Source organism: Lissotriton helveticus, chromosome 5_1, assembly GCF_964261635.1.
Source record: "Lissotriton helveticus chromosome 5_1, aLisHel1.1, whole genome shotgun sequence".
Lineage (NCBI taxonomy): Eukaryota > Metazoa > Chordata > Amphibia > Caudata > Salamandridae > Lissotriton > Lissotriton helveticus.
The window spans coordinates 1,569,893,731-1,569,919,800 of record NC_136065.1 but is presented as its reverse complement, the minus strand read 5'-3'; the positions used below and the strand labels follow the sequence as shown (position 1 = coordinate 1,569,919,800).

Below are 26,070 nucleotides of genomic sequence, written 5' to 3'. Positions count from 1 at the left end.
TATAAAGCACACTTCATATTTTCAAATTGTTTCTAACTAAAACTTTTGAGTGGCATGATGGTGCAGGCGCGTGTTATGTTTTTTGGAGAGTGAAGACTGTGGCGAACAGTTCTGGTGCGCGCGTCTAGACTCTCTGCTCTCCGCACGACTCTTGGAGTTTGGCGCCTCATTTAGGACGGCCCTGGCCAGCGGGGGATCTGTCGCCGTCGGTTGGGACACACAGAGGGTTACCAAAGACTTCCTCCCTTCCAGAGGCCTCCTGCTGCACCTTGGACAGGGGTATAAAGCAGGGGTCACGGAGAGCGCCAGAAGTCCGGCCGAACATCGAGGAACCATGACCCTGCTGCTCCTGTGCGCTGCCCTCACCCTGCTCCCGGCCACGCCCCTCGGGGGCCCGCTGCCAGGTCGCGCCAGAATGGTGAGATGAATGATAATAATAGCTGGTTTTCAAGTATATGTAGCGCCTCATGTTAAACTTCCTCCGTTTGTAAGCGCTCCAATTAACGACTTTTTGTATTAACTAATGTGTCGTCTTAGTATGGATTTAGGGGTTTCATGTATGCTTTAGTGTCTCCTTTTGGTAGGTTTAGGTCGGTTTAAAGGGAAATACAGAATCAAGGACAGATTTCGACAGTCCTATCAAACGGGCAAAGAGAGGGCAGTGGGCGGATGGTTTAGGCCAGGTCGGATCTGCTAGCAGAGGTGTGCGAGCCACTGAAAGGCCACGCCGGATCCCGCCTGGCTCCGCTCTAGCTCCGCTCCGCTCTAGCGCCCCTCGGACCGTTGAACCCAAAACGAGCTTTTGTGTGGCTTCTACCTGCTACCCACACTCTCACCTCAGGGGCTAAGAATTAACGTCAAAGCATTAACCTCCGATACCAAACAGGCAAGGGAAAGAGATTTCCATCTGGTGGCTGAATAGCAAAATGTGTAACAAGAAAACCTGGCAATCGGTCCGATCTCTCTGCTTAACAAACAAAGTTGTGTGATCCTGGGCCAAATACTTTATTTCACCTAACCTTATTTTTACTTCATTATCGAATCCAAGAGCACGTTCAAATAACTTCAGGATCACTGCTGTACAAAACACTCTTGTGTTTGTTTTAGTAGCCTATAAAGTTGCTCTCTCTTTATAGAACCTAGGCCACATGTAAGGTACACAAGATGTTACTTGGCACACCTTCAAAAGAGATTGACACGTGTGTACCTCACGCATGCTTACTCACTTGCAGGGCCTCAAGATTGAGCGAGCTGGGTTGGAGGTGCCTATATTCAGAGGAATGCACATGGAGCTGACTTCACAAAGAGCTTTTTCTTAATATTTTGTTACATATACTCTTCTGGTGCTTGTTCATTTTTAGGTCGAAGCCTACCAGACAGAACAGCTGTCTGGTTTGCTAAAGACCTCTTGGGAACATTTAGAAAGCTGACCTAGGAATGCCTTCCGCTTGTTGCTTACAATTGCTTTGTGGTGTGTAACTCACATTTTCTGGCTATCTGTTTGCTGGCTTTATTTGCTTTAGGCTGTCCAGCTTGACTTCGTCTCTCCCGTTGCACAAACCTCGTTTACTGTATTCTTGCATGAACTCGATTTCTGTAAACAGGACTTTAAATCTTGTTCTTATATTGGTGCATTTGCTGTGCATTCAAAGACAAAGATCAAATAGCTAGCACTCTCTTCTGAGGGAGCTTGGTGTTTACTTTTCTCTGTCTGACTTCGAAGTGAGAGAAATTATCTGTCAACTATGCTGAGTATACATGCAAGAGGGAGGGTGTAGGATGTAATTTGTTCTAGCACATAACAAAAAAAAAGTGTGCTGATGTTGCTGAATATATTTGAATTAGTACAAATGAAGCACATTTTATTTGTAATTCTGAAGTGAGGTAGAAACAAATATTTGAATATGCTCAAAACACATCAATACGCTAGGTGATGACATTTGCACGCGGTATCATTTGCATGCAGTAAAACCGTATTTCAGTGCAAATATAATGGTAATTTTATTGAAAATGTGTTGTCTGTAATGAAAGTGCGCTACCACACCATGCATACTCCACACTACGCTATTCCGCTCCACTCCACCCCTTTCCACTCTTTGCCACGCCTTTCCACTATTTGCCACGCCACTCCATTCTTCGTCACTCAACTCCACTTCATGGCATGCCACTTCACTCTATGATCCTCCACTCTAAGACACTCTAAAGGCATTCCACACCACTCCAATCTACCCCACACCACTCCAGTATACCCCACACCACTTCATTCTACCCCACTACACTCCAGTCCTTTCCAATTTACCCCACTCCAATGTACCCCTACTCATCCCAGTCTAATCTACCCCAGTCCAACCCACTCCACACCAATCTGCCTGAATTTGCTTCAATCTACCCCACTCCACTCCAATCTACTACAGTCTATTTTACCCCACTTCATTCCAATTTACCCCACTCCACTTCAAACTCTACTGCAATCTATCCAACTCCTCCCTACTCTAATCACCCCACTCAATCTAATCTACCCCACATCACCACAATCCACTCCACTCCAATCCACCCAATCTACCCACCCTGCCCAATTCACCATACTCCATTCTACTCTACCCAATCTACCACACTCTAATTCACTCCAATCTACCACAGGCCACCCACATCTACCTCTTTCCACTCCACTTCAATCTAACCCACCCCAATCCAACCCACTCCACCCCATTCCAATCTACCCTACCCAACTCCAACCCTAATTACCATACTCCAACGTACCCCATCCCATCCACCCCCTCCACTCTGTCTCAATCCAATCTACCCCGCCCTAACCCAGTCCACCCAACCCAATCCACCCCATCCAACCCACACACTCTATCCAACTCCACTCCAATCTACTCCGCTCCAAACTACCCTACTCAACTCTACCCACTCCACACTAATCTACCCTACTCAACTATAACCTACCTCTTTCCAATCTACCACTCTCTACTCCTGTCTAGCCCACTCCTATCTCAGTCCAATCCACCCCACTCCACTGCAGTCTACCCCACTGCCCTCCAATCTACCCAAACATAATCCACCCACTCTACTCTACTCTTCTCCACTCCTCTCCACTCTAATCTACTCCACTCTAATCTACCCCACTCCACTCTAATCTACTCCTCTCCACTTTAATCTACCAAACTCCACTATACCCCAATCCAATGCACTTCACTCTTACCCATTTTATGGCACCCCACTCCAATGTACATCAATATACTTCCCTCTACCCCAATCTACACCACTCCAATCTAATCTGCCCAACTTCAGCCCAACCTACCCCAATTAAATCTACCCCACTCCTCCACTCCAATCTATCCCAATCTACTCCAGTTCAAACAACTTCACTCTGCTGATGATTGACCTGTAAACCTTAAAGGTTTTTGCTTCTGTAGCGGATTTTATCAAGTGATACTATATGGTGCTGCTATGTTTTACTTAGCATTGATGCCCTTTATTCAGGCATTCAACTATTAAGACTTGTGTATTTTAAATGAAACATTGTTACAGTTTTGATTAACTGAAACATAAAAAAAAAACATTCACTACTACACTCCACCCCAATCTACCCCACCGCACCCCACTTCAACCGACCCCACTCATTACACTCTACCTCACACCACTCCAATCTACCCCCACTCTACCCCACTCCACCCCACTTCAACCTACTCCACCCACCCCACTCTACCCACACCACTCCAATCTACCCTACTCCCACAATGTACCCTACCCCACTCAACTCTACCCCACCACACTCCACTCTACCCCAATCTACCCGCACTCCATTCTATGTGAGCCTGCTATAATCCACCCAATCTACCCCATTCCACTCCAATCTACCCAACTCCAATCTACTCGACTCCACTCCAGTCTACCCCACTCCAATCTACCACAATCCACCCCACTCAACTCTTGTCCAATCTACCCCTGCCCAACTCGCACCTTCCACATCACTCTACCCACTTTAAGCCATGTTGAACAGCAGCCGCACTGGTGTACATAATGGCTAAAACACATTGCCAAAGCCAAAAGCTCTCTGATAGATGGGACCTATTGGCTTTGCCAATGCTTTGTTTTGTCCTGGCCCTTTTATCAGTTCCTTACTCTTCCTGTTTTCCTTTCCTTCCATCGTCCTATCTCTTCTCCTTGCCTCTCAGCCCCAATTTTGTACAGGCGAAAAGGAGATGGGGTACCAAATAGATGAATCAGGCGAGGGGGGGAGGGGTCACTATGTCTTCACAGGCTGCTGGGAGGCAGTCAGCTAGGTCTGATCTGGGAGCACAGAGAGACCCCACTCATTGAAATTACCAGCTGTAGAGAGAGGGGAATGAAACAAAAAAAATGTAACGCTGTATGGGGGCGTACAAATGATGGCTGGACGAGACCGATTATTTAGTCAGCGGTAAGCCTGGCTCTTACCCTGACACAGTCGTGTACAGGGTTATGGATCCGTATTTTGGTGACTGGCTTTGGCCTTGCTGAGGTAGAAGGTGCGCACTGCTGATGCGACATACCCGATCTGGCACTTGTCTTGTCAGGTCCGGAAGCGTCAGAATGAGTCTGTGCTGTCATTGGAATTGCCCAGGAACCCCAGTGGCATGACTAACCTTCATGATAGTCGACAGGCCACCAATGCATTAAATGGGCCGGTACTTACCGGTACTGAGTACCGGCACTTCTAAATTTTCGGCGCTTGAGTACCGGAACTTCTCTTTGTCCAAAGAGAGTACCGGTACTCATGGGGATGTGAGTCAAGCTCAGTGAAATTGGCATTTACTAAAAAGCGCAACACAGCTGACAACGAGTGGGTCCGTTTTCCTGAAGCACTCTGATCCAGGGCTAATCTCCCCTTTCAATGTGTTCATTTATCGGCGGCCCGTAGGCATTCATTCAGAGTTGGCAGGAATATTGGGAGGGGCCAGACTCACACTGTGATGCCTGACGCAGTCTCCACTCAGGCTCTGTCTAGTCCATAACACTGTATTTGTGAGAGCAGGGTTTGCTCACAGGCATTTCTTGTGACTCTGGAAATCGAAGAGGCAGCTTCCTGCTGGCATAGCAGACTACAACCAGACTGAGGAGGAAGGAGGTGATAGTGATAAGGTAGCACTGCACGTGGGATCAAGGATTAGTAATGGGGGCAACAACTAATGTACATGTTTCTAAAATACATGAACTGAATGCCATGTCTGCGTGCATGAATGCTTAAATGGTGCCCCTGGGCGGATCCCTTTGCACTGCCCATAGCTCCGCCCCCTAGCCCCACCCAAAGCCCTGCCCTATAGTCCACATCTCAATTTGGTGAGTACCTGCACTTATTTTGTTCCATTTAAAGCACTGCAGGCCACCAATACTCTCACAACATTCATTCTTGAAATTATCAGCCTCTGATAAGACTCTGAAGCTGAGGCACTTCTATATGCAGGCTTGTGTGATTAGTAAACATTGCGGTGTGGTGAGAGTGTGGATGGAGCTGGAGCTTATAACACCCTGCATCAAGATCAAGGTTTGGTAGGATGCAACAAACTGTTCGTTGGCCAATGCTGTAATGGTGGTCACCATTGCTACAGCAATTGACCAGTAAGCAGAGAAGGACTGCTATATGTGTGTGTCAAGGGCCATAACGTTCACTGATGCCCCTGTGTCTGGGAGCTTAGACAGACACAATGTTGATGGCTACTAGGCATTAGGAGTAGATACATTTTACTAAACTACTACCAAAATACTATTCACAAACATACAAGTGTAAATCCCCACTTTAAATTCTCCTTTTTTTCTATGAAGCGGTCCGCAAACATGCCAGTCTATTACTTAGTAGTAAAGGTGGGAGAGGCCAGGGCAGTGGTTGATAAATGGGGCAAAGTTTCTACAAAATAAGTGGGGTTTATGGAGAAGTAAAAACAAGTTATCAGAGGTTATTGAGGGATATGAAATTGATGTGCACCCACATTCAAAAAGTGTAAGCCCATTGCTATTTACAAAGTGCACTTCTAAAGTTACTACAGCCAAAAAGGACCCAAAACACCAGTAAATATGCTCCAGTTAAGGCTGAAGTAAGTCCAGCACCACACATGGCCAACCACTGGAACTGCAATAACCTCACATCAAAATCAATGAAAGTATAGATCAATGTTGTGTGGATGGGAACATATTTGATTTGGTGCTAACACTGAAAAACACGTTTGTTGCTTAGCTTGTACGATGGAAGGGTCAAAATAATAGTATGAAGACATGCTTGTTAATGGACTGGGCAGCTGACTAAATGGGGGTGAAATGCTACTGTACTTGGATGAGTTAGCTTCCTATTTTCTCATGGTTTAATGTTGGTTGATAACTAAATGCGCCATTAGAAATATTTGCTAGTTCTGTAAGGCAAAATGAGGTATTTCCCCTGAGCTGTAATCTCCTGTGTATATTATATGACATATACTTGCATCAGAGCAACAGACTTATAATATATGAAACTTAATATTGTTGCAGTGTAAAAACTCAATTAAAATATAATCAGAAAAAAATGAAGGTAAAGACTTAAAATAAAGGCCTCTCGGAAATAATGTTTAATGAAATTAAATGATTTAAACTTTTTAATAATATATATATGTAATTTAAAATTAATATATTATCCAAAATGAAACATATATGTAATGTCAATTATCCACAAAAGCGCCTGACTGCTAGGGCTCAGATGTGGAAGCAAGTGACGCAAATCAATTGTGACTTTCGGTTTTGCTGGCTTCTTTACAACTTTCCATGCGTTTGTTCATCAATTATTCTTACTATCAGAAGCAGTGGGTTCATACCACATGACGAATACGCACCACATTTTTCAACAAGTATTTCCATTGCATTTCATGTTAAAGTGTGCCAAATACCTCCATGGTGGCTGAATGTTTGCAGAGCCTTTGAACGCGCGAAACAGCGTAAACGTTATGGTTCCGGTAAAGGCACAGTAAGCATGTCCATGTTCCTGACAAACACATCTTCCTCTCTCATGCAGTACTTTTCCAAGGTTCTTTCTGGGCTATGATAAAGGGTTTGGTGTCTCTTTTCCTATTATCTAGTCTTTAGCCGGCCAGTGATGAGAAGCCCAGTTGGTGCCTAAATTTGCCTTGTTAGCACAATAATTCCCTGAGCTTTGTCATTTGATGTTGACGGCTACCTTATCAATTGGTTAATGGTTTTAAGGTCAAGGCTACCTAGGTATGGTATTTCACGGATGTATGACATTACAACGCATGCTTTTACATCGCATGCCTTTACAACGCGGTTTTTACAACGCAAACCTTTACAACGCATAGCGCTTTGGGGTGCTGGATAGTGAATAGTTTAATTTACTATTCCAACTCCAGTCCCTGTGGACACTAGGGAAGGTGTTGGACAGTAAAGTAAACTTATTCCCTATCCTAGAGCGCCCCCAGCGCAATGCGTTGTAATGGTTTGCGTTGTAAAAGTTGCGTCGTAAAGGCACTGCGTGGTAAAAGTTGTGTTGTAAAGGATGTTTCCCGTATTTCACAGATATGTTTATTTTCCCCAGGCACAGAGTTGGTCCCTTGGCAAAGGATGGCATGGTGCTTCGTGGGAGAAGAAACACCACCTGGGTAATTATTCAATGCCATATGGATGCTTGGGGGAGAGCTTATTGTCACTTTATTTTCTCATGTCAACGTCCCATTATCCTATGCCTCACTTTAAAATATCATTGATTTGTTGTCACAGGATGGTACGATGCGCAGAGGGAGTACGGATCTGGGGAGGAAGACCCTGAACCTTCAACTCAAATCCTGAAAGTTAATGAAGCTTCTGGTGAGTCCTGGTAATGGATGGCTAAGAGCGAGGGCGATGGCTGGGAGCAATGGCTAGAGGTTACAGAAGATCTGCATGGTGCCATGATGACTGCTAAGGGTAGTACTTGAATTGAGCTAGTATATACTTGTTGTCGGCACCAGCACTTATTGGTCCTGACCAGGTCACATGGACTATTTCAGGAGGCCTTTGGTAATCCAAGTATGTTGCCGCACGGTAATGTAACACAGTGGAGACTGCAGGTCGTCTGTGGGCTCTTTATCAGATAAATAGGTAATACCTCTAGTAGTAGGTGCAAATGTAAAAGGTAAATAAAGCCCCACCTCGAACAGGGGAGGGGTGCACACCTTACTTATCACAGATCGCCACCAGCTAAGCCAACTGTCCTGGCCACACCACATCATGGCAAGGGGACAGTGTAGATGATGACTATTTTCACACAAACATGAATGCATAGAGTCTATTGAAAGCATCCACAGTGAGAGTACCAGATACACCACAGTGGACCTGCTGGAGGACGTGCTGATCCTCCAGAATCCAAGAAACAACAACCAGAGGTCCGCAGCAGCCTTCTTGATCTCTGTGAGTACCGGCCTTCTGAGGCATTGATGTCTCATGCTATACTAGTGAAGGTGCTTGATGGGGATGTCACTAATGTCACGCAGTTATTCGCACAGAGACCATCTATGCATACTAACCTGTTGGCCAAGTGTTGTAGCACATGGGCAGGGCAGCCCATGACTACGCTCCTCAATCTTGGGTTGGCTTTGCAGCACCATTGGGGTGGGACTGGTCATGTGCAAATAGAGGTACACATGTGCACACACAGTTATTTTCTTGGCATGCCACAGCGCCGGGCTGCCCATAAATATTTCAGTGGTTGCCCAGTGGCTGCTGACACCAACCTGTATCCACCTCACCGACAGCCTGTGTGCGCTGCCTACCCTGGATGCCTGTCAGCCGGGACCCTGCACGCTCAACTGTTGGCTCCGAGTAGGGACCATGTACACATACAGAGCAATATACAGAGCAGAAGTGTGCTTCAACTGGCGTGCACCAGTGAGTCAAGGAAGCAGCAAAGCTTCCTACCGGTTAGCTGCCCTTCCAGACCATTAAACCTGTCTTGCTGCCCTCTTGAACATCGTGATATACGTTCAAATGCCGCAAAAGGTTTTGCTTAAAGGTGCTTGTTGGGCTGTAAAAGAAGAAAATAACTGACCCATTCCACAGCGGTGGCTGATGATAAAATTATTTAGTGCACGTTCACCAGCAGTTTCTTGGCGCTAGTCGGGAATGCGTGGACAGGTGCAGTGAAAATGTTAATTAAAAGCCTGGGAGAAGAGCCACATCTTGAGAGATTTCCTAAACAGAGGATAGGAGTGAATTTGGTGCAATTCGGGAGGAAGGGTGTTCCAGAACTGAGGTACCAAGATCGAGAATCTTAGTCCACCATGTTTTTTTTGTTTGAATGAGCAAGGGGTCAAGAGGTTCAACCTAGCAGAGCGTAACGCACAAGAGGGAACATAACGCTGAATTCTGTTGGCAATAAAGGTGGGTCCGTGGGATGACAGAGCTCTGGATCAGGCAGCGCAGTTTGAAAAGATAGCGCTGAGCAACTGAGAGCCAAAGAATACTTCTAAGCAGGGGTTTCGCATGGTATGATTTAAGCTGGCCGTAAACTAGTCTGGCTGCTTGATTCTGTACCAGTGTTAACCGGCGTGATTGGTATGCAGAGATTCCGGCATAAAGTGAATTAGCGTAATCAACACGCGACATTACTAAGGCCAGGGTGACTTGGATGAGGGCCTCGAAGGATAGAAATCTGCTGATTTTTCGAATCCTGCGTAAATGAAAAAAAACAGATGGAGACTACCGGATTAATCTGGGTCTTCAAAGTGAGGTTGCTGCTGATTATGACGCCAAGGCTTTTGACCGAGCTGACTGGAGAGGGTGGATGTCCCAAGGAAGGGCGCCAAAAGTTAAAGTTCCAGGGGTTGGCTGAGGTCCTAGTGAGAACTAGCTCCATCTTATCATAATTGCGCTTTAACTGGTTTAAGTTCATTCAGTTTCTAATGAAGGTCATGGTTGATTGGAAGTTCTCCATTGCGGAGGGTGACGAGTCAATGGTGAAGACAAGCTGGAGGTCATTGGCGTAGTTAAAAGTGACTACTTTTCTCTTCCGTAGATCTAAAATCAGTGGGAAAATGTACAGATTAAAAAGAAGAGGGAAGAGAGAAGAGCCCTGGGGGACCCCATAGGTTAATCTTTTTTTTTCCGATGTGAAATCGGAGAGACGGGCTGATTGGTAGCGGTCGTTGAGGAAGGAGGTGATACATTTTAGCGGAAGGCCCCGGATGCCGGCGCTTTCGACCCGCTCAACCAATAAAATGTGGTCGACGGTGTCGAAAGCCGCCAACAAGTCCAGGAGTACTAGTGCCTGCGCGATATTCTGATCCACCCCCTTCCTGAGTTCATTGTGAACCGCCAAAACAATGGACTCGGTAGAATGTTCGGGCCTAAAGCCCGCTTGATGAGGGTTTAGGTAGTTTGAGTGTTCCACAAATGTGCTCAGGCAGTTTGATACATGGCCGATACAGAAAAGGGGGTGGTGATGAACAGAGTGTCTGAATTAAGCAGACCACTCTTACCCAGTCCAAAGATCAGGGCTTTATCCATCACCGTTATTTATCTCACTGCCCCATCCCAGCTCAGAACCTGGCTATATGCAAATTAGTCTGTCCCTGGCCCAGTGCATCATGGGAACAGGGCAGACCAAACTACCAAGCCAATTCTTCACCAGAAAGGAGACAAGCTACCGGGGACCGGTTTCTGGCATTTCAGCCTCTTCGGCCCGGCTTGCTTGAATCCTGATGGAGCAGTGAGAAAGGGACTCATGTCTGAGTATACCCTGCCACACCTATAGTGGCCAAAAACGATACAGAAAAGGGGGTGGTGATGAACAGAGTGTCTGAATTAAGCAGACCACTCTTACCCAGTCCAAAGATCAGGGCTTGATCCATCACCGTTATTTATCTCACTGCCCCATCCCAGCTCAGAACCTGGCTATATGCAAATTAGTCTGTCCCTGGCCCAGTGCATCATGGGAACAGGGCAGACCAAACTACCAAGCCAATTCTTCACCAGAAAGGAGACAAGCTACCGGGGACCGGTTTCTGGCATTTCAGCCTCTTCGGCCCGGCTTGCTTGAATCCTGATGGAGCAGTGAGAAAGGGACTCATGTCTGAGTATACCCTGCCACACCTATAGTGGCCAAAAACGATACAGAAAAGGGGGTGGTGATGAACAGAGTGTCTGAATTAAGCAGACCACTCTTACCCAGTCCAAAGATCAGGGCTTGATCCATCACCGTTATTTATCTCACTGCCCCATCCCAGCTCAGAACCTGGCTATATGCAAATTAGTCTGTCCCTGGCCCAGTGCATCATGGGAACAGGGCAGACCAAACTACCAAGCCAATTCTTCACCAGAAAGGAGACAAGCTACCGGGGACCGGTTTCTGGCATTTCAGCCTCTTCGGCCCGGCTTGCTTGAATCCTGATGGAGCAGTGAGAAAGGGACTCATGTCTGAGTATACCCTGCCACACCTATAGTGGCCAAAAACGATACAGAAAAGGGGGTGGTGATGAACAGAGTGTCTGAATTAAGCAGACCACTCTTACCCAGTCCAAAGATCAGGGCTTGATCCATCACCGTTATTTATCTCACTGCCTCTGTCCATCACCACCCCTTGTTGTAAATAATTTTGTCCACCCTAAGCGTGGAAGGGTATACTCAGATGTGAGTCCCTTGCTCATTGCACCATCAGGATTCAAGCAAGCTGGGCCGAAGACGGCTGAAATGCCAGAAACCGGTCCCCGGAAGCTTGTTTCCTTCCCAGTGTAAGAATTGGCTTTTGTAGTCTGGTCTGCCCTGTTCCCATGATGCACTGGGCCAGGGACAGACTAATTTGCATACAGCCAGGTTCTGAAACTGGGATGGTGCAATGAGCTAAAAAACGGTGTTGGATCTAGCCCTGATCTCTTGACTGGGTGAGAGTACTCTGCTTAATTCAGAGACTCTGTCCATCACCACCCCTTGCTGTAAATAATTTTGTCCACCCTAAGCGTGGAAGGGTATACTCAGATGTGAGTCCCTTGCTCATTGCACCATCTGGATTCAAGCAAGCTGGGCCGAAGACGGCTGAAATGCCAGAAACCGGTCCCCGGAAGCTTGTTTCCTTCCCAGTGTAAGAATTGGCTTTTGTAGTCTGGTCTGCCCTGTTCCCATGATGCACTGGGCCAGGGACAGACTAATTTGCATACAGCCAGGTTCTGAAAGTGGGATGGTGCAATGAGCTAAAAAACGGTGTTGGATCTAGCCCTGATCTCTTGACTGGGTGAGAGTACTCTGCTTAATTCAGAGACTCTGTCCATCACCACCCCTTGTTGTAAATAATTTTGTCCACCCTAAGCGTGGAAGGGTATACTCAGATGTGAGTCCCTTGCTCATTGCACCATCAGGATTCAAGCAAGCTGGGCCGAAGACGGCTGAAATGCCAGAAACCGGTCCCCGGAAGCTTGTTTCCTTCCCAGTGTAAGAATTGGCTTTTGTAGTCTGGTCTGCCCTGTTCCCATGATGCACTGGGCCAGGGAAAGACTAATTTGCATACAGCCAGGTTCTGAAACTGGGATGGTGCAATGAGCTAAAAAACGGTGTTGGATCTAGCCCTGATCTCTTGACTGGGTGAGAGTACTCTGCTTAATTCAGAGACTCTGTCCATCACCACCCCTTGTTGTAAATAATTTTGTCCACCCTAAGCGTGGAAGGGTATACTCAGATGTGAGTCCCTTGCTCATTGCACCATCAGGATTCAAGCAAGCTGGGCCGAAGACGGCTGAAATGCCAGAAACCGGTCCCCGGAAGCTTGTTTCCTTCCCAGTGTAAGAATTGGCTTTTGTAGTCTGGTCTGCCCTGTTCCCATGATGCACTGGGCCAGGGACAGACTAATTTGCATACAGCCAGGTTCTGAAACTGGGATGGTGCAATGAGCTAAAAAACGGTGTTGGATCTAGCCCTGATCTCTTGACTGGGTGAGAGTACTCTGCTTAATTCAGAGACTCTGTCCATCACCACCCCTTGTTGTAAATAATTTTGTCCACCCTAAGCGTGGAAGGGTATACTCAGATGTGAGTCCCTTGCTCATTGCACCATCAGGATTCAAGCAAGCTGGGCCGAAGACGGCTGAAATGCCAGAAACCGGTCCCCGGAAGCTTGTTTCCTTCCCAGTGTAAGAATTGGCTTTTGTAGTCTGGTCTGCCCTGTTCCCATGATGCACTGGGCCAGGGACAGACTAATTTGCATACAGCCAGGTTCTGAAACTGGGATGGTGCAATGAGCTAAAAAACGGTGTTGGATCTAGCCCTGATCTCTTGACTGGGTGAGAGTACTCTGCTTAATTCAGAGACTCTGTCCATCACCACCCCTTGTTGTAAATAATTTTGTCCACCCTAAGCGTGGAAGGGTATACTCAGATGTGAGTCCCTTGCTCATTGCACCATCAGGATTCAAGCAAGCTGGGCCGAAGACGGCTGAAATGCCAGAAACCGGTCCCCGGAAGCTTGTTTCCTTCCCAGTGTAAGAATTGGCTTTTGTAGTCTGGTCTGCCCTGTTCCCATGATGCACTGGGCCAGGGACAGAATAATTTGCATACAGCCAGGTTCTGAAACTGGGATGGTGCAATGAGCTAAAAAACGGTGTTGGATCTAGCCCTGATCTCTTGACTGGGTGAGAGTACTCTGCTTAATTCAGAGACTCTGTCCATCACCACCCCTTGTTGTAAATAGTTTGATACATGGCCCTCCAGAATTTTGCCCAGAAAGGATAACAGCGATATTGGCCAGAAGTTGCTGAGTACGAGGGGGTCCGCGCTTACTTTTTTTAGGATAGGAGTGACTTCCGCGATCTTGAAGAGGTTGAGGACAGTGCCCGTAGCGAGGGAGTTGTTGAGAAGCGATAGGGGTGGTTCAGGAAGGTGGAAAAAGACCTCCCGGGCGATGTGAGGGGGGCAGCTGTCTGTCGGGGAGCCCGAACGAACCCTTTTGAGGAGGGAAAAAAAGACCTCCTGAGTGATCGGTGGAAAAAGATCACGAAGAAGAGGATTACGGTTCACGTAGCCAGGGTCAGGTGCAGGGGTGGTCTTGGGGATGCTGGCTTTGATACTGGTCATTTTGTCAATAAAGTATATGTTGAGAGAATCACAGAGGTATTGTGAGAGGATGGGTTTAACAGTGACGCGGTCAGGTTTGACAAGTTCGTCCACGATGGAGAAGATGTCTTTAGCTTTATTGGTGGATTCTAGGATTTTCAGTGAGAAGTAGTCTGATTTAGCTCTGAGAATGGCGCTTTTGCAATCTTTGAGGGCCGATGTAAAAATTGATTTTTTACTAGGGCAGTAATCCTGTTTCCACTTGCGCTCGATTTGGCTCATGGCGAGTTTCATTTCCTTGAGATTGTTAGTGAACCAACTCTGAGCATAATAAGACCTCTTACATTTGATCTTTCTGAGGGGAGCCAGTCTGTCTCTCGCCAATGCTAGCCAGGCGTTGATGTTTTCTGCCTTAGTGTGAGGAAAAACCGGGTGGCCATTGGGCAGAGAGGTAGGAAGCATAGAAGTTGCTAAGAGGGAGGAGAGCACGGTAGTGTCTACCCGGCTCCAGTTCCTGGCCATAGCGGAATCTAGAGGGTGGCTTTGGTGACAGGGGAATTAGGGATAGACAATTATATGAAGTGGCGATCAGACCATGTGCAGGGGGTGACCTGTATGTCAGTGATCTCCAGGTTGGATGTCCAGACCTTGTCCAGGATATGCCCCTTAATATGAGTGGCTACCTTGATGTGCTGGGTAAAGTTCATCCCATTCAACAAGTCGGTAAAGTCTGCCGACCAGGGGCTTTCTTGTGCGTCGTGTGGCCAATAATTGAAGTTGCCAATAATCAGTGCCCTGGCATGATTTATGGCTAATTCAGCGATAGTATTACCAAAAGTTTGTGAGAAATTGGGCATATGGATGGGGGGTCTGTAAACTAGTGCACAGGTAAAGGAGGAGCAGTTAGAGTTGAACATAAAAAGGAGGCTATCAACAGAGGTGATTTTTGAAGTGGATAGAGAGGTGAATTTGTGTGACTGTGATATTAAGGCCTCAACCCCTCACCCCTCTGAAAGCCTTGCTTTCAGGCCTGTTGGCCTGGAGAGCATAATAGTTATCAGGGATGGCGGCCAAGATATCTGGGGTAGATTCGGCTGTAAGCCAGGTTTCTGATAAAAGTAGAATGTCAGGTTTGATGGTATCTAGGAGATAAAAGATCTCTAATTGGTGCTTGACCATCGAGCGTGTGTTGAGGTATCAGATGGTCAGGCTGTCCTGGGTTGAGCTGATCAGGGGGTGGGAGTTGTGGGGGGAGTATTCCTTGAACCTGGAGGTGGCATATGATCAGGGAGGTTGGGACCAGACTCCAGGCCGTATTCTTGGGGGACAACAACCCTAGTTTATATAGGGTCCTCCTGGTATCTGGGTTGATGACCCAGTCCCCCTGAAGGTAGTTTAATTCAACTGAGGAGTAGCTAAGAGGAAAACGGGCAGGGTGCATGGCCCCTTGCACCGACTGGCTGCGGACGGGCGCAGACGGGCTTGCCTCTGGCGTGCCTTCCACACGCCAGCGGCGCGTCCGCTGCGCGACGGGTAACACATTGGGAGATATAGGCTGCAAGCACAGTGCTAGTCGCAGTGCTCCGCCCCCAACTGCCACTGAGGAAATACTGTGTGTCTGTGTCAGCCTGCACCCTCCACAAAAGTCGGAAACACCCTGTGGTGCACTGGGGTGCAGGCGGCAGAACACGACTAAAGTGCAAGTAAGTTTTTATTTTAAAATACAAGAACAATGTGCAAGTAAGCAATCAATTTAAAAGCGTTACTTAAGGAAGCAAGCGGTCTGCGATAATTAAGGCTGGGCAGAAGATTCCACCGAGACTTATATAATTAGTTCAATCGCCGCTACAGTCTATCAACGGTTGCTGTACGGCGGATTGACATGGTTTGGGGATCTATGAACTCCAACACCAGAGATAATAGCTACTGATATTCACAAAGACTTTGAGCCCCTGATTAATGTCTCGCTGATTCAAAGGCATCCATACATCTGGAATAGAAGCAGGGAAGGCTGAGCCAGGCTGATGCCAAGACAAGCCTTCCTTTGAAGTGTTGTACATCCAATTTGCTTAAGTACCCTGCAAAAACTAGAACTCATCGAAGAGGTGCACACTTTCACAGTCAACTCAACTGCACTGATACAGTGGGGACCTGAAGGATTGGTAATAACTATTTTGCATGAGAAACTGAGCTGATGCTTTGTGCTTTTGGCTGCTCAGCACAAAAACTATGTTCCAGGACCACAGAGCAAGTATTCGTAAGCACTACTAAAATATATGTCTCTTTGGCGTAACAGATGCAAAGAGAAAGATCTATCACTTGGTGAATGGGTGCTTCCATAATGTCTGTAACAAGTTCTCTGACTAGGAAGTGGCTAGATAGTTCAGATAGTTCTGCTTTTCTTTGTTCACCTCCATCTCATGCACAGAAACTATTTTTGTTTGTATGAACATTGCTTATATTACACCAAGCACTGACCAAACATTCAGTTATAAAGGGGTTCTGTGTTTTATTGTGTTCTCAGATTTTGGCACACACCACAACCACAGCCTTGAGTAACTCTTGGACTGCTTGCTTTCACTATACTGGGAGGCAACTCCTAAATAGAAGTACTCTGTAATTGAGTATGAGGGGGGCTCAAGCCACCAGTGGTAAATGACTCAAGTTGTCACAGAGCCCAGTAATCTCTGATTACAATGGTGAAACCTGAACCAGAGCTCAAATCACAAAATAAAAACTCATAACACCAAGCAGCACTTAATTTGAGCCGGTGCTTTCTGGTGCACCGGCACTTAATCATCAACACTGGCGCTTTTCATTAGCACCAGTTAGGAACACATTCATTTACGGGCAGATTAAGTGGTTTGTCCAAAATCACAGGATGTTAAGCCAACCCCAGACTCAAACCTAGTTCCCCAGCTCCGAAGTCTGCTTCTTTAGCTATTGCACCATATCCTACCTACTTTCATGGTCAGCAGTTGGTTGGTTCTGTTTTAGGTGGTGCTAACAGGAGAAATGGGCTGGTGGAACCGTCCTCCTGATGAGAGCCACAACACCTATTTTACTATACAAATTACCCACTGGCACCAAGGTTACTGAAATGGCTGGGTGTGCTGCAGTTCTTGTGTGATAAAGAGACAGCCCTGAGAGAGCTAAGAAGCTATGAACCTCAATGATGGAAAAGTTAAAGCTTTAAGCTTGAGTCAGAAAGGCAAAAGGCTTATGAGGAATGTGAAGCAGGCGAGCCAAGGTTGAAAATGTCATTAGGTTTTTAAGGATGCGGGGCAATGAGAAATGTGTAACACTTTACATGTTTCTTCCATAACACTGCAGCCAACCCTTGCAACTTGCACCAGTGATAACTATACTATACTCAACAATTCTGGATTAAAACTACTTAAGGCAGGAGCGTTCACTGTACATTCTTTGATACCATCAAACTCTTTTTGACACCCCGCATTCCATACAAATTTACTTTTGTTTTTCAACAGTTGATGAATGCTAAAAACCTTTTACAGGCAACATTCTACTAATACTTTGCATAGTATTCTACTAGTCCCAGAACAGACCTTACCACATCCTTATTTATTGGTGCAGGGGCTCCCTGTTAGTCTCAACCAGTGTAGGGTTAGTAGTACTTTTGAATACTTTTTCTGGCCCATCATTATGTTCCTCTCTTTTTTTTTACATAAATTAAAATATCATCTTTGAAACATTTTATGTTTGACATTTTTCTGAAGAACTGGTGCACCAAATGTTGAAAATCAGCAGCCGCTGAGGCCAATCAAAATAGCATTCTCATATACTAGCAGCAACCCATGGGAATAAAGAAAGCTGTAAATGCTAACAATAATTGATGGTAAGCAGCTGATAGATCAATGGTAGAAAATCATTTGGCATCCCTTACCAGAACTAGCATTTCTCAAATTTTAGTTAATGGGAATCAGTCAATAACGATGTTATTGTTCAAATTGCAAATGTCTACACACAAACAGATTTTTCTATCGGTGTGCCTTGCTACTATGGTAGGAGAAGCCCATTCCAATGCTTCCACTGCCTCTATAAAACCAGCCTCCAGCAACCTTTGCAATTCTTTTTCATCCTTCTCTCTTAGGAGAATTGGAATATTTCTTGCTTCATGTACTGTTGGACAAAAATCTTGTTTTAATATTATTTGATGTTTGAATACTGTTAATTTCACAATCCTTCAGCTGAACACATCTGGACATTTTTACAACACAGTATTTCCTCCAACCTCTCCGTCATCAACAATCATTACTGTTAGGCTTAAGTGGTATGTGCAGGTTGCCTTGATCATACCAACCTGAAACTGAGGGTCCATTCTTTGCCACATATAACTTGCCTGTGGTTTTCCGATTTTTGAGCCTAAAGATTAGAGACCTATACCCTAGTAAATTATTTCTTCACCAGAATACCCTTTCAGCTTTATGTCTGACTTTTCTAATTTAGGGCCTAGTTTTGTTGCAAACTTCTTATTCCACATCTCTTTATTTATGATTGTATAGGGAGATCCTGAGTCTGCCCCAATTTGTATCTTAACACCCCTTAAGGACATTGTACAAATAGTTAAAACGAAAGACCCCAAACCATCATTGACTTTATTTGTCTGTGCTGAAGTGATCTATTCTTCCTCGCCTTAACTCCTTTCTTCTACACATTTCACCCAGTTCTTTTTCCTTTTGCAACCTTTCAAGAAGTGCCCCATTATTCCACATGTCGAGCACTTTTTCTTTGATGCAAGACATGTCTTATTCTATGCTAAATGTGAACCTCTATATCACCTATAACACCTAAGACCTCTATTCTTCTCTCCAGTCTTAGATTCATTCTTTTGAAATTTCGTATATTTCTCATTATCCTTGGTCCCCACTTTATGATCCTCCTCCACCTGAGTATCATTTAAGTCAGATTAATGGCTGTTACACTTCTTCTTGATAATTCTGCCTTCCTGACTATAGCTAAAATGTCCTTTACTTCTGCATCCCTATTTACCTCTCTTGAACTGTGGGATCTCTTACGCGCATTACAACTTGGTCCCTTACTAATTCCTCTTGTATAGGTCTAAACTTGCAATCTAGTACTAATCTTTTGAGATCCGCCAGATATTCATCAATTGGTGTGTTAAGTTCCTGTTTCCTCTGAAAGAATTTGGGTCAAATTATACCACTAATGAAACAAAGGGAGAGGGAGAAGTATATTCTTGTTTGCCTTCCCAACAGTTAAAAAATTAGTAACAAGAATAAAACTAGTCTTCTACCTATATCTTTTATGTATTTTCCATAACCTTATTTTGTTGCAGTTCAAAGTGTCATTGATTTGGAAAACACAAGGGGGCCAATTACAATGGAGGTCGGAAAGCCTCCGACCTTCGGTCAGAGACTTTCTAACCCCAATCGTCAGTTTCAGTTCCAACTGGCTGATTATGTATCAGCCGGTCAGAATTGAAACTGGCCAGTCATTCCGGATGGATTCCGAGGGGCTCAAGGAGCCCGTCAACCAGTCAGAACCGGCTCGTAATCCCAGAGTGCGGGCCTTTCCTCCTTTGGGATTACGATGCACGGTTTCCGGAATGGTGTCCATGCCGGCCTGTCCAACATGGAAACCATGTCGTAAAGTTTGTTTGGAGGCCCTTGTGTGTGTATCCTCTGGTTGGGGACCAGTGGGGGCACCAATGGTGCCCCAGTTGATTCCTGCACCTCATGGCAGGTACCTTGAGGTGCCTGTCACAGGGTGCAAGGATGAACAGCACCTCCAAGTTCTCTATGGGAGCATGTATTACGGCCGGTTTATGGCCGTAATGCATACAACCATAGGGAAATGTAGGAGTGCAACCAAACAGTGTTTGGTCGCATTCTAAATAGTCAGTTGGGACTGCCAACCGGAGGTCGGTTGGTCCCAGGACTGCGAAGGTATTGGGCAGACTTTGTAGTTAGGCCCATAGTGTTTATAAACGAACCCTCACTCACCTATCTAGTAGGTGACATGCTTCATCACTGGGTTCCCACCCTGGTGGCCAAGTGCTTCCAGGGTGTGCTGCGATGCCTGTTTACAGCAGAACTGGTTTCTATGATGGAGTGATCTTGTGACTGTGTGTGTGTCACAGCATAAGGTGAAAATAAAATAAACTTGAGACTCATAGCCACATGTTGTGATTTTATTTTCAGGACTCTCGGTTGATATTAAAAAATCATGGGAGATAGTTGTGGGATATTTAAATTTCTCCCGCTTATCCTTGATGTGATTAACATGTTTCAGCTAGCTTTTTTGCCTTTCAGGGCTAGATTGGCTTTCTTCAGGACCAAAGAATATGATAAACTCTGGGTGTTATGCAGTCAATACTTACTGAACCCCGACTGTTAGTGAAGACAGTACTTGTTGCATCCAGTCTTAATTATAGGTAGCTTGTTCCACCTTGGGATACTGTGAGGAGGTGGGCCCTGTAGTCAAACCTTCGTCAAGGTGCCTCACCAGCATGCAAACCTACTACATCCTTGAAAGTCACGTAACTTTTAGTTCACATGCGAGTTTAGCATATTCTTAGATAAGTGGGAGCAATTTAAATGCCCCAAAACTATCCACCATGATTGAGTGATGGTTCTTGTGTTTTCCAAATCAGTTATACCACTACACACATTAGGTGCAAAATATCGATCAAAGCCACTTATAGTCTTATCAAAAACATTTTCATCACCTCCCTCACCTGTATCTTTAACCATATGTTCATATACTTTCAATCCCTCTGGACCAACAAAATGCAAAATATCCTCTTCTTTTGATCCTCCGACATCTTTCCTTCCTCATCTATGGTATAAAAATAGTTAGAAAAAATACTGTAGGTCTAAAATGTCCTATTGTATTCTCAGGCTTACGATAAGCCACATGCTGTTTTACTATTTCAGACCACCACTTAGTCTCCACTCTCAGTAGGAAAGGTTTATAAATCTGCCAATGAATCCTTTTGGTAGCTCTGCCACTGCACTGCGTGGTTTTCCTGGCATTTAATACTAGTCACCAAATGTAAAGACACAACACTGTCTTTAATTTCAAAATCCAAGTTTGTTCCTCATAAACGGCAGTACATAAATGCCTGTCTAATGTCTCCAATTTACCTGCGGCAACTGATGATCCCCAAACCTTAAGCATTCTGGAATCAGAAGCAGCTTCTTACAGGCTTCAATGAAAGTAACATGAAATAACAACATACGTGAAAGCAAGATAACACAACAAGACCAGTTAAACAAAATGCCATCCTAACACCTCCTACCCGTTCTGGTGCCACCAAGGAACCAACAGAATGGGATTTTAGATATTTTCTAGCTCCCAAGCTCACACAGATGACCTGTGCATTTTTAGCATGACATACAGGCCCATTTTAATTGTTCAAGAACCATTAACATTTCTTTGATGACTCTGTGGGAGGTGATAGATTAATTTATTTTAAACCATAAATAAGCCACTGTATATACTGTGTTATGACCAAGTGCAAAGTACGGAATTGATCCTGCTGGTAAACTACATGTAATACAGACCATGCCATACCATTCATTTCCTCAGACATTCAGGTTGTACATACATATGGCTGATATCTCATCTCCATCTTGCATGTCCTGCAGGGGTGTGGTCACTCTATGGAGGAAGAAGGCTGGATGGGTTTGATACAGCAGAACTGCAAGACCTCTAGTAGAATTCATATCCTACTTACTTATGACAGGGTGTATTTTAGACACCCACATCCCTATCCTATGGAAATGAAGGTAATAAACTTTCACCTAGAGATTTGTAGAAAATGCTTCAGTTAAGACCATTAACGTGAGTTGCTTTCAAAATCTGTTTTTATTTTACAATTTGTGGTAACATGCAGACACATTCCTGCTCTCCAGGCATGAAACAGTGTTAACAGAGGACCTTGTAGGGTTCATAAACAGATAACTACAGGCAGAGGGTTCGAAAAAGAGGTTTCCATGAAGCTTCTTGTACTCTGTGGCTATAGTGGTGAGGGCGTTATTAACAAGGGGTAGCCCAATAGGAGTCAAAAGGACCTGGGTATCAATTGGTTATAAAAAAAGTGGTCCTAGATGTTAGTTCAACTTACGCACTAGTCAACATAAATCAAATAATCACTTTACTTTAGATTACCATTTGATTGAATCATTTAGGTATGTAACAAAAAACACTCTTACGCCCGAGATAGTTTGTTGAAGCAGGAAAAACACACCTGAAACAAAAGAATTTTACCCAAAAGATGGGGAATTCTCTTATTTACTATACATTTTACAAAAAACCACATTAAATTTTACAATATAAGAAAGCACAATTATTTACAAAAAAGTGGGTTCATTTAGTCACAATTGAACGTGCACAGAAGAGAGTGAAAGTACGTGCTCGTGTGTGAGAAAGCGACCAAAGAGGTCAGTGAGGAGATAGAAATACAATAGCGTTCTTTAAACCACGTTTAAGATAGGCGTCCTTAAAGTGGTGGACATGAGCCTGCCCTTACTGTTATTTTGGCAAAAAATGTCATTCTTTCTTGCTAACGATTTATCGTTAGCAAGAAAGATTTATCGTTAGCAAGAAAGAATTACATTGTTTGCCAAAATAACAGTAAGGGCAGGCTCATGTCCACCACTTTAAGGACGCCTATCTTAAACGTGGTTTAAAGAACGCTATTGTATTTCTATCTCCTCACTGACCTCTTTGGTCGCTTTCTCACACACGAGCACGTACTTTCACTCTCTTCTATGCACGTTCAATTGTGACTAAATGAACCCTCTTTTTTGTAAATAATTGTGCTTTCTTATATTGTAAAATTTAATGTGGTTTTTTGTAAAATGTATAGTAAATAAGAGAATTCCCCATCTTTTGGGTAAAATTCTTTTGTTTCAGGTGTGTTTTTCCTGCTTCAACAAACTATCTCGGGCGTAAGAGTGTTTTTTGTTACATACCTAAATGATTCAATCAAATGGTAATCTAAAGTAAAGTGATTATTTGATTTATGTTGACTAGTGCGTAAGTTGAACTATAGTGGTGAGGGTGCAAGCATTAACTGCAAAGGAGTTCATAACAAGCATGAAGTCTTCCAGCTTTTGCAGTAGATGGCTGAAATATTCAGAATATAACCTCAGTTGCTCTTTTCCTGTCTTCATTGTTCTCAGGTAAATCTCCCTTTGGTTGGCCACCCCTTGTATTTGGTGACATCGCAGTGGATCCCCTGGGAAACGCAGACCGATGTGCCTCTGATCGGTGCCGCTGGCCCAGCGCTGCCAACGGGCAGGTGCTAGTGCCCTTTGAGATCTCTCCCGCCTACTGTAAGTAATAAGTCATTGTTTGTTTCACAAACTTTTATGGATTTTAAGTTGTTCCTGCAATTGGATATTATTAATAAAAGCCTGGTCTCATCACTTGCATGCAGTCCCATAAAAATAAAACGGTGATTATCTTTTCAGACTGACTGATGTCCTGTGACATAGAAATTATTATTAGTAAAGTATTTATAAAGCGCACCTCGTCCCCTAAGGGATATCCCAGAGTTAGAACTCTTACCTGCCAGTTCTAACCTTCACCAAATCCACCCATTCTGGATTTCTTGATTCGTCTACAATATATCAAAGCCTCAATAGCAGAGTAGAGATCCTGAGTTGGCTTATAAAATGTAACTCTGTCACATAGGATTGCTGGACCATTGTCATAAAGTGCTCTGTGCACGTGGCAAACTAGCCTAAAAATGAATCTCTTACGAACTGGAAGCCAGTGAAGAGAATTGAGACAGGCCAACGTGGAACTCCTGCTAGGCCTGTTACAAATCAGTCTTGCCACCGCATTCTGAATAAACAAGACCTGTGAACAAATAATCCGGCATACCCATATATAGCGCATTGCCCTAGTCTAGCCTACTCATATTCTTAACTTGAATGCTATTCCTTCACCATGTCACTGGGATCCACCAAAATAATGTGCAAAGAGTGCACAGACGTCCAAACCAGCTCCTGCATTGAAAGAGAATCATCAATTAAAAACCCCAGATTCTTCACCACCCTTTTAGACCTCGGTGTGGATTCTAACAACAAAGGCCACCAATAATCATTCCATACCAAAAACCAATGTTTATATTTTGTCTGTATTAAGTTTTAAACAATATGCCTGCAACCACCCTGCTGCTTCAGAGAGGCAGCGACTTAAATTCCCCTGAGACTCAGAGTACTTGTAGTCAATGGAAATAATCAGCTGAGTATCACCAGCATACATAAAGATCTCAAGGCCTATCGCCTTGACAGTCCAAGGTGACAAATAGATGTTAAACAAGGTCAGACTCTGGGAGGATCACTGATCAACTCCACATTTCAGTCCCTGAGGGCTAGGTTTAAAATGGGGCAGCTGTACCGAATGAGATCTTTACTTAAAAACGAGTTAAACCACTCCAAGGTAGAGGAATGCACACCAATTTCATGCATCCTCTGAAGCAAAAGGCGATGAGACACTGTGTAAAAAGCCGCAGACAGATCTAAAAGGATCAGGGCTGCTAATTTACCCTGATCCACGAAAGACCTAATACTATCCAAAGCCACCAATGTCAATGATGTGGACATTTCTGTGATCATATGGGCATTAATGAGCAAATCAGAGACCCATAACTGCCATTACTGCCGGCCATACCCAGCTGTGGCTATTGCAGATATAGCTTCGACTTTTAGCCTGCTCATTGGCCTGCAGTCATATATGGTCAACTTAAGTGGAGCTTCAATGCCAACAGTTTCATTGAGTTGGTCAAAAATAATGTAGACTGCCTCTTTAGGTGTGGCTGTTCTTGCAATAATCTTGTGAACTCACAACTAGTGTTTTGACTTGTTTCTCTGATTCTTTGTTCCTATCAGCCCCGAATGAGCGAGCAGTGATTATGGGTGCCATACAATCATTTGCCGCACGCACCTGTATTTCGTTCAGACCTCGAACAAACGAACGCGACTATCTCTTCATCGAACCACAGAATGGGTCAGTATGTGCGCTTCATGGGGCATTTTCAAGGGAAGTGTTTGATGGGTATTTCTCGACAGCCCATGTGATGGCACAGTGTCTGATAGGGCATTGTTGGCATAGTGCCAGATGAGAATTTTTATTACAGGTTGTGTGATTGCCATTGTTGGCAGTGTCTAATTGCTGATTCTTAGGTGAGTGCATGTGAATATGTGAGGGATGCTGTTTGACATCAGCACGTCTGATACAGATGTCTCTATCTGAGAAATGAAGATTATATAGCAATTGTATAGCACACATTGGAAGCCCTAAAAGGAGAAGGACAATGTACAAGGTTGTAAGTGCTGCATGAGAGTAGTGTGGCTTTACTGGAATGAATCAGATAAACTCATAGTTGGGCTAACACAACTTGAGTATAAATGATAATCGAATTGTGGACCCTGCAGGCTTGTGATACTAAAGGGATGGAACTAAGCATGAGCGCAAAATCCGCTCCGATCGCGGATTTTGCGGATTTTCGGTAAATTCGCGGTCCGCGAACTCTCGCGAATTTACCGGAAATCCGCAATCCGCGATCGGAGTGGATTTTGCAGTCAAAAGTTCAAGCGAGCCTAATTTACGATGGCGCCGGCAAGCTGCCAGCGCCATCCTCAAATAGTTACTTAATTAGCTTCAACAGGAAGCTCTAATAGATAAGATACAGCAGGGGCTCGAGCGCCTGCTTTATTTTATCAGTTGGAGCTTCCTGTTGAAGCTAATTAAGTAACTTTTGCAGGATGGCGCTGGCAGCTTGCCGGCGCCATCGTAAATTATTTAAACGGTGGTGTCTTCTTGAATAAATATGAAGGGCAGGGTTCATTCGGGCACGACGGTCCTGGCACAAAAAATAAACCTCAACAGGAAACACTTGCAGATATCAATAAAGCATGTGCCCTAGTTGAAGCTTAAATTCAGTGACTCATTCATCAGCCCAAAAACAATCGTGAGCGTTGTGGGGGCTGGGCAGGTGTGCCTTCTTCCCAAATATACCATCGAAAATCCGCTGTGAT

The 26,070-nt window shown here is 44.7% G+C and overlaps 1 protein-coding gene across 1 annotated transcript in view; it reads left to right on the top strand.

Annotated features, from left to right (window-relative positions):
* The first annotated feature begins 277 nt into the window (after window positions 1-277).
* Window positions 278-26,070, top strand: part of LOC144753708 (hatching enzyme 1.2-like) — a 34,352-nt gene continuing 8,559 nt past the window's right edge. The window contains exons 1-5 of the mRNA XM_078641300.1: window positions 278-418; window positions 7,559-7,622; window positions 7,741-7,827; window positions 23,206-23,358; window positions 24,922-25,039. Of these exons, the coding sequence (XP_078497426.1) occupies window positions 335-418; window positions 7,559-7,622; window positions 7,741-7,827; window positions 23,206-23,358; window positions 24,922-25,039 (506 nt within the window). The 5' untranslated portion in view covers window positions 278-334. The remainder of the gene's footprint in view (window positions 419-7,558; window positions 7,623-7,740; window positions 7,828-23,205; window positions 23,359-24,921; window positions 25,040-26,070) is intronic.